Below are 12,866 nucleotides of genomic sequence, written 5' to 3'. Positions count from 1 at the left end.
AAGGCCCCGAGCCAGTGGAAACCACAACCCACGCTGCTGAAACCCTTACAAATGCCTTCTACGAGCACCTCCAGGAATGTATGGATCAAGCAATCCCTAATAAAATCAAGACCCTTTCCACCAAAGGCAGGTGCCTGGTCTGGTGGACCCCAGCCATAAACAAACTCTACAACAAGAGGAGAAAGCTACTACATGACAGAGCAAAATCCCTAAAAGGGAAGGCATCTCTGATCAATACTAGCAAAAAACTACGATCACTCATAAAATCATCCAAGGCCAACTTTGAGAGAAAAATCGCTAATGACACAAAAGACAATCATAAGGCCTTCTTTAGCTATGTTAGAAACCTGGGTGGAAACTCCCAGATATGCTCAGAATTAGTCCAAAATGATAAAAAAAATCACTGAACCCACAGACATTGCCAACATACTGGCAGACAGGTTCAGTGCAAATTTCTCCCCCCCCCCCAAAAGGAGAAATTATCTATCCCACCAGAGTCTAGCCTCCCAAACATCTCAGATGCCCAGGTGAGAGCTGCTCTCTCTAAAGCAAAAAACACAGCATCAATGGGACCGGACGGTGTCCCCGGCTGTGTGCTACACGAACTCAATGAGGAACTAAACCCACACATAAGGCTGCTGTTTAATTTTAGCCTTACTACAGGATACGTACCCAAAGAATGGCGTACGGCAACTGTGGTCCCACTCCACAAAAGCGGTGCTTCTATGGACCCTGGAAATTACCGCCCCATAAGCTTGACGAGCCTTGTCTGCAAAGCTATGGAGGAGAGGATCATAATGGAACTCATAAATAAAGACATTGGGGACCTACAGACACTGGATCCTACCCAATTTGGCTTTGTCAAGGGCAGATCCTGCCTCTTGAACTTGGTCGACTTTTTCGAAACAGTCACTAAGGCCATTGATGAGGGTAAGGCAGTTCACACAGCCTACCTTGACCTAGCAAAAGCGTTCGACACAATACCCCACTCGGGCATCATAGAAAAGCTCACCAGCTTAGATGTAAACCCATATGTCACAAGATGGGTTGCAAACTGGCTCAAGGACAGAACACACGGGTTAGAGTTGCTGGTGCCATGTCAGACTCTAAGCCGGTCACGAGCGGTGTCCCACAGGGCTCAGTCCTGGGCCTCTTGTTCGGCGTTTATTTTTCTGAAGTGCAGGCAAACATAGGGGATTGTGGCTGACAAAATTTGCAGATGACTGCAAACTGGGCACCATAATTGACACTCCATCAGACACAGACATCCTCCAGAAAGGTCTCATAGAAATGGATAACTGGTGCCAGAGCCATGGCCTTAAGCTAAATGCCAAAAAATGTATAGTCATACCCTTTGGGAAAAACAAGGTAACCCCTAATTACCACATAGGTGGTAATCCATTAAACACGGAAGAAGTTATCAGGGACCTGGGGACCCAAGTTGACAGTAACCTCTCTTTTGACACTCACATTGCCAAAGTGGTTAGGAAGACCTTCTACATTGCCCACCTGATCATGAAGGGATTCACATCCAGATCAGGAGAGGTCATTGTACCCCTGTACTCTTCACTTACCAGACCAATGATTGAGTACAACGCCCCATTCGGAATGTACCTTACCTGACACCTGCAGCAGTTGGAAAGACCCCAAAATTCCTCACCAAAAGGATAAAGGGGCTCAAACATATGTCATACGATGCCCGACTGAAGAAACTCCAGCTCTATTCAGTCACATACCGTCTGCTCAGAGGTGATCTGTGCCTGACATACAAGGCCATGTCCAACCCGAATTAATGGACATGCTCCACCTCAAAAATCCAAATCCACCAGAGCCACGAGAGCAAGAGACTTAAACCTCAACACGGATATAAATAGGACATGCTGGAGGGACAGATTCATCACCCAGAGACTCCCTACACTATGGAACAGAATCCCAGTCCATGTGAGGCAGAGCCCCTCACTGACTCTGTTCAAGAGAAATCTTGACGAGTGGATGGGAGATCGTAGGTTTACCCCGGGAATCATCTCTGTATCACTGCTGGACAGAGGCACAGCAAACTAATGGGTATAGTATTCTCATCCTAAGGGGTGGTGAAAGCCACACACACACACTCTGCTAGGCTTATAAATGCCCTAGGGCAGATAGCCTAGTATGAACCTATGAACTAGCCTGGAGGTGTGGATATCCTTAATGAATATGGACACGCCTCCACCTTTAGTGTTTCGGTCCAGGTTAGGTGGCCGAAAGGTGTGGTATGAATTATAGCCTGGTAATGCAGGGGTGCTCTCTGGAGCCTTGAAAGAGGTCTCTGTCACTGCACAGATGTCGATGTTCTCCACTTTAAGGAGTGCCTTGAGTGAGTGCATTCTGAGGTTTAGACTTATAGCACAGAGTAGCATTACCCTCAGATTTTTGTTTGCTTGTACCTGTTACGGTGGTGAATTTGTCATTTTAACCTTGCCTAAAAAAGGCACTATAAGGGTGGTAAGAGCTTTAGCCAGTATCCGGAATCCTAAGGGCTACAGGTGCAGGCCATCTCTGGCAAAGTATCGTTGTCTGTCGATCATGTCATCCCAGGCAGACAGATACTGGATCCCCTTAGCCAATTGCTGAAGTCAATCATTTTTTCCTTGTACTGTGTTATCATTCTAGGTGATGGCAGGATGCTACTCAGGGCTAGGGTCATACCTGCATGGGCTACAAGATCGGAGAGCTCCTCCATGTCTCTTTTCATGTAGTCCAGAGCAGTACATCTCAGGTCATTCACACCAACATGGACAATGACAGAGTTATATTTGTACTTGTTGTGGCGTGACCTGAGTGCATGGTGAGTGGAACATCAGTGTACCTTACTATAGAGTCGCCTACAAGAGTGTTGGGTACGTTGTTATGCCTTATGGGCTGTGGCTGGGTGGCACACTGAGTTTGTCGGCTATGTGTCACTTGGGTTGTGTTGGGGGGTGGAAGTTGCTTGTGTTTCTGGTTTGGAGGTCTCTGTTGCTTGGGCAGATTTTTATGGAGAGCCTCAGTGAATGTAGGTGTGTGTTTTGTGCTTCTATGTGCGTGTTTTGGTGGTGTAGGTTTTGAGGGACTATCTGATGAGTGCTGTGTGGTGCAAGTGTTTACCCTCTCCTCTTGACTGTCTAGTCCACTTTTACAACAGCAGTGACATTTGTAAATTTAAGTGCTGCCAGTATTCAAGCAGACATACCCCTTTCCCTGTGATTGGAAGGTATAACAATTATGGTATAATGATTTCTAAAATGGGACATGGGTATGTCTCGTCTTTTTATTTTCCCTTCTACTGCTGATGCACTGCTTTAACTAATCACTGGAACAGCAAGTGGAAACGCATGGAGAAGTCACAGAACAGGCACAATTAACTAATATTTGGTGATTAATTCCAAGTAAATTGATAACAGGATAGATAGTGTGAAGCAACTATCTTTTTTTAGGTTCATAGGTTCATACTAGGCTATCTGCCCTAGGGCATTTATAAGCCTAGCCAGAATGTGTTTGGCTTTCGCCACCCATTTTAAATTTATTTTGCTATGCCCTTTTTCGAGGTTAGTATACTGTGCCTCTGTCTAACAGTGACACAGAAGTGATACCCGGGGTAAACCTATGATCTCCCATCCACTCATCAAGATTCCTCTTGAAGAGAGTCAATGAGGGACTCTGCCTAACCTGGACTGGGATTTTATTCCAGAGTGAAGGGAGCCTCTGGGTTATGAATCTGTCCCTCCAGCATGTCCTATTTATTTCAGTGCTGAGGTTCAAGTCTCTCGAGCGTAGCTCGATGGGATTTGGATTTTCTGAGGTGCAGCATGTCCATTAATTCCGGGTTGGACAGGCCTTTATACGTCAGGCACAGATCGCCTCTGAACAGGCGGTATGCCACTGAGAAGAGCTGGAGTTTCTTTAACCGGGCAGCATATGGCATCTGTTTGAGCCCTTTGATCCTCTTGGTGAGGTACTTTTGGGGTCTTTCCAGTTGCTGCAGGTGTCTGGTAAGGTACATCCCAAAAGGGGCATTGTACTCAATTATGGGCCTGATGAGGAATGAGTAAAGAGGCACGATGACCTCCCCTGATCTAGATGTGAATCCCTTCATGATTAGGTGGGCTATATAAAATGTTTTTCTAACCACTTTGGCCACGTGGTTGTCAAATGAGAGATTGCTATCAACTTGGGTCCCCAGGTCCTAATTACTTCTTCTGTACTTAATGGATTACCACCTATGTGGTAATTTGTGGGCACTTTGTTTTTGCCAAAGGGGATGACTATACACTTTTTGGCATTTAGCTTGAGGCCATGACTCTGGCACCAGTTGTCTGTTTCTATGAGGCCCTTTTGGAGGATGCTTGTGTCGGCTGTAGAGTCGATTATGGCGCCCAGTTTGCAGTCATCTGCGAACTTGGTCAGCCACAGTCCTTCCATGTTGGTCTGTACCTCCGAGAAATATATACCGAACAAGAGAGGTCCCAGGACTGAGCCTTGTGGGACACCACTTGTAACTAGTTTGGAGTCTGACATGGCTCCAGCAATTCTAACCATGTGGGTTCTTGTCCTTGAGCCAGTTTGCAATCCATCTAGTGACATAAGGGTTTATATTTAAGCTGGTGAGCTTATCAATAATGCCCGAGTGGGGTATTGTATCGAAGGCTTTAGCGAGGTCCAGGTAGGCTGTGTGGACCACCTTCCCCTCGTCAATCGCCTTGGTGACTGTTTCAAAGAAATCAACCAGGTTTAAAAGGCAGGATCTGCCCTTAACAAAGCCGAACTGGGTAGGATCCAGTGTCTGTAGGTCCCCAATATCTTTATTTATGAGGTCTATGATGATCCTTTCCATAGCTTTGCAGACTAAGCTAGTCAGGCTTATGGGGCGATAGTTTCCAGGATCCGTTGAGGCACCACCTTTATGGAGAGGGACCACTGTTGCTGTACGCCACTCTTTGGGCACATATCCTGTAGTAAGGCTGAGATTGAACAGTAGTTTTATGTTTGGGTTTAGCTCTTTTTGGAGTTCATGTAGGACGCAGCCCGGGACACCGTCTAGTCCCATTGATGCTGTGTTTTCTGCTTTGGAGAGGGCGGCTCTTACCTGAGCATCTGAGATGTCAGGGGGGCAGCACTCTGCTGGGATAGATATTTGCCCTTTTGGTGGGAGGGGGAGACGTTTGTGCTGAACCTGTCAGCTAGGATGTTGGCAATGTCTGTGGGTTCAGTGTATTTTTTGTCATTTTGGACTAATTCTGAGCATATCTGGGAATTCCCACCCAGGTTCCTAACATAACTAAAGAAAGCCTTGTGATTATCCTTAGTGTCTTGTGCAATTTTTCTCTCAAAGCTGGCCTTAGACAATTTTATGAGTGCCCGTAGTTTTTTGCTAATACTGATCAGTGATGCCTTCCCTTTTTGGGATTTTGCTCTATCATTTAGTAGCTTCCTCCTTCTATTGTATAGTTTGTTTATGGCTGGGGTCCACCAGACAGGACGTCTGCCTTTGGAGGATTGGGTCTTTGTTTTATTCGGGATCGCATGATCCATGTATTCCTGAAGGTGTTCATAGAATGCGTTTATAAAGGATTCTGCGGTCTGGGCCGTATTTTCCACAGGCCCGGGGGGCTTTGAAGGATTCCACCTCGGTTTTGAGGAGTGTGAAATTTGCTTTAGAGAAGTCTTTCACTGTGGTTTTCTGGGCAGGGGGTGGGGTCAGGATGTGAATATCCACCGAGATTAGTTTATGGTCTGATCTTACCAGTGAGGGATACACGTCTGGTCTGGAGCATAGAGTCCCCATGTTGGTGATGATCAGGTCCAGTATGTTTTCCCCTCTTGTGGGAGTGGGAACAAGTTGTTCCATAGCATTTGAGTTTATAAATTCTAGGAACCTTTGGGCTAGGGTGTTGGAGCTAGAGTAATGCTCCCAGTCTATGTTTGGGTAGTTGAAGTCGCCTAATATAATGGTGTTTGGAGAGACCTTCATATTTTCCAGTGTTCTCAGGAAGGCCGAGTGGGGTTCCTGGGTTTGGGAGGATGGTCTGTAGCAGGCTATAAACTGGAAGGCAGGTTTACCCACTGTTAGTTACACATGGATAGTCTCTGATGCTTCGTGCTTTGCCACCAACCTGGATGTGTGGGTATCTTTGATGAATATCGATACTCCCCCTCCTTTTGTGGTTCGGTCCAAGTTTTGGGGCCGAAAAGCATGGTATGAGGTATAACCTGGTAGTGCTGGGGTGCTCTCGGGAGCCCTGAACCAGGTTTCTGTTACTGCACAGATATCGATGTTCTCCATGCTAAGGAGAGTATCGAGTGTGTGCATCTTGAGGTTTAGACTTCTGGCGTGGAGTAGCATTACTCTTAGTTTCTTATCCCTTGTGATACCTATGGAGGTGGGTTTGTCTTTTGAGCCTTGCCTAAAAAAGGCACTATAGGGGTAGCAAGAGCCTTTGCCAATATCCGAAAGCCCAGGGGTGACAGGTGCAAGCCGTCCCTAGTGAAGCATCGTGGCTTGTCGAGCATATCATCCCAAGCTGACAGGCATTGGATCCCCTTTGAACGACACCAGTACTTAAGCCAATTGTTGAAATTGATCATCTTGTCTTCATATTGTGGCATCATTCTTGGTGAGGGTAAGATGCTACTCAAAGTCAGGGTCATACCGGCCTGGGCTACATGCTCAGAGAGCTCCTTTATGTCTCTTTTCATGTAGTCCAGGGAGGTACGTCTCAGGTCATTCACACCAGCATGGACAATGACTGAGTCATATTTGTACTTGCCTTGGAGTGACCTGAGTGCTTGTGTTATGTGGCGGATCCTAGCGCCCGACAGGCTGCTCACCGTGACCCTCTCCTTGTTCAGCCTGGTGAGCGGGACGTCAGTGTGCCTGACGATAGAGTCACCTATTACAAGTCTATCAGGCGTGTTGTTTAGTCTTAAGGGCTGTGACTGTTCGGCACACTGGCTTTGTGAGATATGTGTTGCACGTGTTTTGTTTTGGGGTAGCGGTTGCTTGGGTGTCTGCTTTGGAGGTCTCTGCTGCTTAGACAGATCTTTATTTACAGCCTCCGAGTATGTTTTTGTGTGATTATGTGTTTGGTTTGCTGTGGTAGGTCTATGTGACACTGGAATTGTAGTGAGTGTGGTTTCCTTCTCCTCCTGACTGGTTATGCCAGTACTGAGTTTAGAGAGCTTAGCCTCCAGTTTGGCTATATGGTTGCATCTCTCACGTGTTGGAATTTGTTAGGAGGAGGAGAGGGTTGTCTGTGTACATGAGGCAGTTGTAACATTGCCTCAAGATTCCCAGATTCACCAGCTGGACCTGAGAGGAGATTGACAACTGACCTTTGGACATGCTAGAATAATATTGGGAATTCCTTAATAATTGAAAACAAGGGCCAGTGGAGAGTGAGGGTGTAGTGCTTTTAATTTTTAGTGCCGACTTATAATTGCTTTAGTGAGCAAGTGCCAGGTAACTTAAGTGCAATGTGTTACAGATAACTTAAATGCAAAAACGACAAACAGCAACTTTCTTTCAAGTGAAACAAGGAAATAAGTACAGTAAGCAATGCAGATATCACTAGTGATCCACAGAAGCGCTGAGAAGCCGCGTATTAGGTGGAATTAGTGTTCCAGGGAAATAACAAGCAAACAAACAACAAGCATATAAACAAAGCTAGATTCAGCAGGCCTGGATCTAGTCTATGCTACAGCAAACAAGGTGTACCAATTTCAGTAAGATACAGTTCAAATATTCAGGCACTATAAACCTTTAACCAGAAATTCCCAGCTCAGAAGGGCAGAGTCCAGCCTCTTCTCCCACAAGAGTGCAGACCACGAACCTTCTTAATGTAAAATAACTGGCCTGAAGCCCAAGTGCTTAAACCAGAACTAATACACTTTAAGAATAACAGACACTGGGCTCTCAATCAGCAGTTCCCAACTTAGAAGGATGAAAGCTACCTGTCCTGCCACCACAGTGCATGCCACAAAACCTTCCTAATGTAAAACAACTGGTCTGAAGCCCAAGTGCTTAATCCAAAAGACTTAGAATGATACCTACACTTTAATCAAATTACTACCAAGCAGTAATAAATACAATTGAATACTTTAGAGAATGCCTGGATTAGTGCTCAAGTTACACAAACAAAGCTAGATCCAGCAGGCCCGAATCCAGTCTATGCCACAGCAAACAAGGCGCACCAACTTCAGTAAGAAGCAGTTCAGATATGCATGCACTATAAGCCTTTAACCAAAAATTCCCAGCTCAGAAGGGCAGAGTCCAGCCTCTCCTCCCACAAGAGTGCAGACCACGAACCCTCTTAATGTAAAATAACTGGCCTGAAAGCCCAAGTGCTTAAACCAGAATTAATACACTTTTAGAATAACAGACACTGAGCCCTCAATCAGCAGTTCCCAACCTAGAAGGATGTAAGCTACCTGTTCTGCCACTACAGTGCAGACCACAAACCCTCTCAGTGCAAAACAACTGGTCCGAAGCCCAAGTGTTTAAACCAAAAGGCTTAGAATGAGTTACACCAAGCAGTAATAAATACAACTGAGTACTTTTAAGATGATGCAAAAGTAAAATACAGTAGGTAGAAACACAAGCACAGTAAAAGCAGATGAAATTTTTTTTTTTTCTGAACAAGTGCTGAGATCAAAGAAACAGATTTGAGTGCTGAAACTAGAAAACTGGCTAGTTATAAGAAAAAAAAAACTAAGTTAGAAGACTTCCCTCCAACACAGAAGGGCTTGGGGGCTCAGAAGCCTACAAATAGTCTATACCACTTAACAGAAAGGGCAGGAAACAAGCTTAATTTTTTTTTTTTCTGTTTCCCAGATGCTCTCTTTGTACACAGTAGGAGTGCCTGAAATCAGAATATGATCTCACTGCACTCAGTTGAGTGAGCAAATGAGATGGGCCCAGAAGGAGTATCCAAACACAAATTTACAAGAGGGGCGGGCAGTTTCAAAGCCACTAAGATTAACACCAAAACAAAAACAGGGAGGCTGGGTGGGACTAACTCCATTTTCTGAGATTCCCCAACTACTTCTGATGCTGAAATTATCACCATCACTTTGCTGGGCTTTATGGCACAGACAAAGAAGATGCATGAGCTTTGTACCACAAGCATACTTATTTTTAAACATTAAAAGACATTTTTTTTACTTTAATTTCTGCAAGCAGTGGAAAATAAAGTGCAAGAAAATAAAGGTACCAGTGATATTTACACTGACAATGAAGTCATCCAGCAGAATGACTGCTACGAAACAAATGGGCGGAGCACCAGCAAAAGATGAAAATATAATATGCAACATGCTGCTGAGAGTAAGGTGCAGAAATACACACAAATTTTACAGTAGAAGTCAGTCAGAAATCCACACAAAGTACCATCACATATTCAGGACAAGCCAGCTCTGATGGTATGCAGGGATAAAGCCTGACTACAAGAGGGAAGTAAATATTGTGGGAAGAAATATCCAGGGAATTGTTATGACTTGGTTTGTACAGGCCCTACGGCCGATAGCTTAATACCAACCTATGAACAACACAGGGGGCAACAGTTTGATTAGCAACATGGGCTAATAATGAAACCTGGCAGTGGTGGATAGCTGCGTCCATCCTGGGGGAAGGGAGGGTTTGAGCAGGATGCATGCAACCTCAGTCTTTTGAAGGAGGGGAGGCATCATGATGTACATCCTGGAGGTGTTTTTGTGGCTAACCAAGCCACTGTCTGATGGTAATCTTTATTAGCAAGTGTACGGGAGTATGTACTCACAGGGCAAAAGCATTATGGGTGTTCGCAGTGAAGCGCACAGCTCATCACCCTACCAAAGAGAGCTAAGCACTCTATGCCCATGGGGAGAGGGGCGTGGCCACTCAAATGGCTTTGTGCACAAGCAACCCTAAAGGCTACCTGTACAATGCACCCCCAATGACTCTTGTCCCCATACTACACTGGGATATTTCTGTATTAAAGGTGGAATGAAGAAGAACTGACCATTGTAGGAGGTTTGATGGTTGGCAGACAGAGAAGTCTAAAGCACTTAGGAAAAAGTATTAAAACACACTTTTCTTGCATATATTACATTACCATAAATGTTTTGTACTTCACAAGGATATAAGCAAGCTTTGCATTTCCTTAAAATCAGTGATGAACACAATGTACACTAAGTAAGCAAACACAGCATACAATTTAAACACTTATTAATTAGAAACCAGCTAATTTCCACTCAAGTTACTTCTAGCCATGTGTGGTTCAATATTCTATACATGTAGTCTGCACCATAGCACAGAGGGCTACAATCTTGACTGTTGCTCAAATGGCCTGAAGTAGTGATGCAGGCAATGGAAAAAACATTGTGAGAGGGTGACTGGGACAGGCCAGGAAGGACTCATCAACTCTGGGGTGGGTGGTTACAGACAACAGCAAGAGCACCTTGAAGAAACAGACACGCAGTATGCAGCAGAAGGCTCGGGGACATGTGCCTCATAATGTCAAGCTGTGTGCTTATGTGGCAGCCTTCACAACATGACTATGGAAGTGCACCTGTGCAGGAGATACAACAGCAGACAGCGTTTATAAGCAAGTGCACATGTAAGCCATCAGGGGATGTGATTAACAACTGAAAGCACTGCTAGAAATCGTTCTGGACCTACTGAAAAATGACAGCACCTTCCAAGGGTCATCTCCCCCCTCACCTTGACCAAGCCCCAGACTAATGGGGGAAGAGGGAAATTAATGGAGTGACTGGGCTGACACATGCTGACCATAAAGGAATGAGGAAAAATAGGCTTATATATCAGTAATGGCTGAGGTAAAAGGGTGTGTGCATGTATGTGTGTGTGTTCAAGGACAGCAACCATCATTTTACTAATGTAACTTTAAATTTTGAGAAAGGAAAGCAATAAAGCAGCTTGTTATGTCACCTGACATACAAAATAATATATAAACAAACATTTAAGGGAGAAAGCCAACCCTCTTGTACTCAATGCACCCATCTCATTTATTTTTACAATTAAGAATTCCCAAACCTGTTATGCTAAAAAAGTGTTCACTGTCCAGCAAGACACATTAATGCAACTACACTTAAACTTTTGCCACACCATGTAACCAGGAAGTATGATGGAACCCTAAACAAGGTAAAGGCACAGCTCTAGACGTTAGCTTTTACAGAGCTACACTTGAAGCCTGATGTAAAGTAGCAATGGGAAATCCTGCAACAAAAAAAAAACAGCTATTTGTAGCAAAAAAGAATAGATTCTGCACAGCTGTTGTGACTGCCACAGAAATATAGTTACTCAACAATGAACATAAGAAAACACATGCCAAATGAACTATATGAAAATTTTCATTTTCAGCACATTAATACCACGTAGTGAAAGCCAACTTACTACTCAGCACTCACATTTCTCATATGGAACAGCACCAGTGAGGCAACGCATTTTGCGGCTGTGTGACACAGTAACTTTTCTGTACTACTGAAAAGGTGCAACTACAAGAAAAAAAAAAATAGATCAGCTAATCAGCTTTTAGACTTAGAAGGACTAATTAAAAATGCCCAACATACCAATTTAACTACGATTCCCATGTCATCTAAAATGGTAAGGATGTTGATGTACTGCTGCTGAACAGCAACATCGACAAGAGGATTTTGTGCCTTGCAACTCAGCATCTCCACCAGAGTAAGCTGAAGCAAAACAAAATCGTTGTGACACAATCTTGGAGAAGTTTCATTTGTAAGTTTGCTGTTGTAAGCACCAATGTCTGGATTCATGCTGTCAGATGGGCCAGCATTTAGATGGGCACTGCCCTGCCAACCCCTACTGCCCATTTGAGTCTCCTCTGCCTGACATGACACATTTGCTGCAAAATGTGCATTCTGCATGGATACACAGGGGATGAGGACCCTTGCAACTTCACATGCATCATTCTTCAACTCTTTTTCGAAAAGAAGTCTCTTGTAAATATACTGCAGAACAAGAAAAAGTTCATCCATTTTTCTACAGGCCATCAATCAGACAAGCACAATAAAACACTTCATCCCATGTATTTTCCACTCTCTAGGACCATATTCAATTCTCATCACAGACAAAAGTAGAGATAATTATGTTTTCTGTTGATGTTACTAGAAATTGCATCTGAAAGAAAGGACAAAAAGAAAGACTAATTTTAAAATATAAACAATCCCCAAAATGTAGAAAACTATTTAGATGTTAAAGATTTTGCCCTAACTACTACAAATTTACCCATGAACTCTACCAGTACAACTCATTCCCCAACATTTACAAAAGCAGTGGATCTAATGAAGATTACATTTATCTGAACTTAATTCATAATCGTCATTTATAAATTATTCAGTAGAAATGAAATGCATTTTCATTCATTTGTACCTAAAGTCATTACCTTGTTTTGAAATGTTTATTGAATAAAACTATCAACATGAGTATGCATAATCAAATACTTGCATTAAACTGCTCTATTAAAATTACACTAAAGGCAGAAAAACTTTAAATGTATGCAAATGTATAGTTTGAGAAATGAATGCCAAGAAATTCACCCCAAGAGCATAGCAAATTGAAGCTCGAGAGATATCTATTTTGAGAACTTATAACATTTTAGTCATGACCACAACAACAGAACACAGTCTCTTTATAGAAAATGAAGTTTTAGTTGCTCTGATGTATTACCAGATACAGAGAGAGGGAGAAAAAGTGTAGGAGTGCAAAATGTTTCACAGCTTTCAGAGATACACTTTGCTACAAAACACTGCCCAGAAGTTACGTGCATCCCTGATCAACCAACAGCAGTTAAAGCTGTCAGGCACTTTACTGTGCCATTATAAAGTGTAATACA

General features: G+C 43.7%; 1 protein-coding gene across 1 annotated transcript in view; it reads right to left on the bottom strand.

Annotated features, from left to right (window-relative positions):
- The window catches only part of LINS1 (lines homolog 1), a 578,944-nt gene that overhangs the window by 521,292 nt on the left and 44,786 nt on the right, over nt 1-12,866 (bottom strand). The window contains exons 2-3 of the mRNA XM_044078688.1: nt 11,581-12,151; nt 11,419-11,505 (exon numbers count right to left, since the gene is read on the bottom strand). Coding sequence (XP_043934623.1) covers nt 11,419-11,505; nt 11,581-12,024 — 531 coding nt within the window. The 5' untranslated portion in view covers nt 12,025-12,151. The remainder of the gene's footprint in view (nt 1-11,418; nt 11,506-11,580; nt 12,152-12,866) is intronic.

Source organism: Protopterus annectens, chromosome 7.part1 (assembly GCF_019279795.1).
Source record: "Protopterus annectens isolate FY-2018-M chromosome 7.part1, PAN1.0, whole genome shotgun sequence".
Lineage (NCBI taxonomy): Eukaryota > Metazoa > Chordata > Ceratodontiformes > Protopteridae > Protopterus > Protopterus annectens.
The sequence above is the reverse complement of the archived record's forward strand: the minus strand, read 5'-3'. Positions and strand labels throughout refer to the sequence as shown.